This window comes from Gadus macrocephalus, chromosome 15, assembly GCF_031168955.1.
Source record: "Gadus macrocephalus chromosome 15, ASM3116895v1".
Classification (NCBI taxonomy): Eukaryota; Metazoa; Chordata; class Actinopteri; order Gadiformes; family Gadidae; genus Gadus; species Gadus macrocephalus.
Window position 1 is genome coordinate 6,456,390 of NC_082396.1, and position 1,582 is coordinate 6,457,971.

Below are 1,582 nucleotides of genomic sequence, written 5' to 3' on the forward strand. Positions count from 1 at the left end.
ACTCCCCCACTGACCCCCCAGGAAGACCTCCACCCGGCCCTCCCTCCGGCTCTCCCCCGCCACCAGACGCACCAGCGGGCCTAGGGGGGGGTCATCATACCGTTATTAATACTGTAGTGGTTCATATCATGTTGCATCAAGATCATACTGTTATTAATACTGTAGTGGTTCATATTTATGTTAGTATCAACATTATACTGTTATTAATACTGTAGTGGTTCATATCATGTTGCATCAACATCATACTGTTATTAATATTGTAGTGGTTCCTAATGATGTTGTATCAACATCATACTGTTATTAATACTGTAGTGATCCATATTTATGTTAGTATCAACATTATACTGTTATTAATGCTGTAGTGGTTCATATTCATGTTATTATCAACATCATACTACTATTAATACTGTAGTGGTTCATATTCATGTTATTATCAACATCATACAACTATTAATACTGTAGTGGTTCATATTCATGTTAATGTCAACATGATAGTTAGTTATTAATACATTAATACAGTAGAGATTCATTATCATATTAGTATCAACACCAGGGGGTCTGCAGAGGATATCACATACTGTTAGTAATACTGTAGTGGTTCATCTACACTATCAACACCAGGGACCTAGCAATATCATGTGACCTACCAGTGTCATGTGACCCACCAGCGTCATGTGACCGAGCGGCGTCATGTGACCTGCCCGTGTCATGCGACCTACCAGTGTCATGCGACCTACCAATTTTCATGTGACCTTCCCATGTCATGTTACCTACTAGTGTCATGTGACCTAGCAGTGTCATGTGACCTGCCCGTGTCATGTTACCTACTAGTGTCATGTGACCTACTACAGCATGTCACCTACCAGTGTCATGTGACCCACACATGTCATGTGACCTACCGGTGGGGGTGGGGGGGGCAGGCATGTCGTTGTTCTCGGGGGCGGGCTGGCAGGTCACTCCCACGTCCTCGCTGTGGGAGCAGTCGTGGCGCCCCCAGGGGGCGTGGCCACAGGCCAGCAGGGAGCTCTCCTTCCCCCCGCACTGCACCTCGTCCAGCAGGATCAGACCCGCCCCCTCGCCATACTGCCGGTCCCGCGCCACCGCCGCCCGCCCACTGGGGAGCGGCAGAGAGAGAGAGAGAGAGAGAGAGAGAGAGAGAGAGAGAGAGAGAGAGAGAGAGGGAGAGAGAGAGAGAGAGAGAGAGAGAGAGAGAGAGAGAGGGAGAGAGAGAGAGAGAGAGAGAGAGAGAGAGAGAGAGGGAGTTAAAAACAACAAACAAAACATGAGCTAGACAAATAGAGGAATTGAAATTGCATTCGTCTCTTACCCACCCTTTCTAGAGATATAAAAATACTTGAGAGAGCGACCAGACACTTAGAGAGTTTTGTGCGAGGTGATAAAAAATAGCTGGACTTTATTAATTCCAGACGGGAGTTCAGAAAGGAAAGGAAATGACTCCTGCTGTCTTTTATTAAAGAGAGGGCAACATGTTCCTCAGTAACAAGGCCGCGTTGCAGAGTTCACATAATGAACTTTAAAACCAACCCACGGTCTGGGGCTCAGATCATGATGAAAAACAGAC

At 46.5% G+C, this 1,582-nt stretch overlaps 2 protein-coding genes across 2 annotated transcripts in view; one reads left to right on the forward strand and one right to left on the reverse strand.

Moving 5' to 3' along the window:
• The window catches only part of c15h3orf70 (chromosome 15 C3orf70 homolog), a 70,913-nt gene that overhangs the window by 25,039 nt on the left and 44,292 nt on the right, over window positions 1–1,582 (forward strand). The gene's annotated exons all lie outside the window — the stretch shown is intronic.
• The window catches only part of si:ch211-51a6.2 (neurotrypsin), a 7,418-nt gene that overhangs the window by 5,472 nt on the left and 364 nt on the right, over window positions 1–1,582 (reverse strand). The window contains exons 2-3 of the mRNA XM_060073837.1: window positions 900–1,114; window positions 1–80 (exon numbers count right to left, since the gene is read on the reverse strand). The exon at window positions 1–80 is cut by the window's left edge and continues 62 nt beyond it. Coding sequence (XP_059929820.1) covers window positions 1–80; window positions 900–1,114 — 295 coding nt within the window. The remainder of the gene's footprint in view (window positions 81–899; window positions 1,115–1,582) is intronic.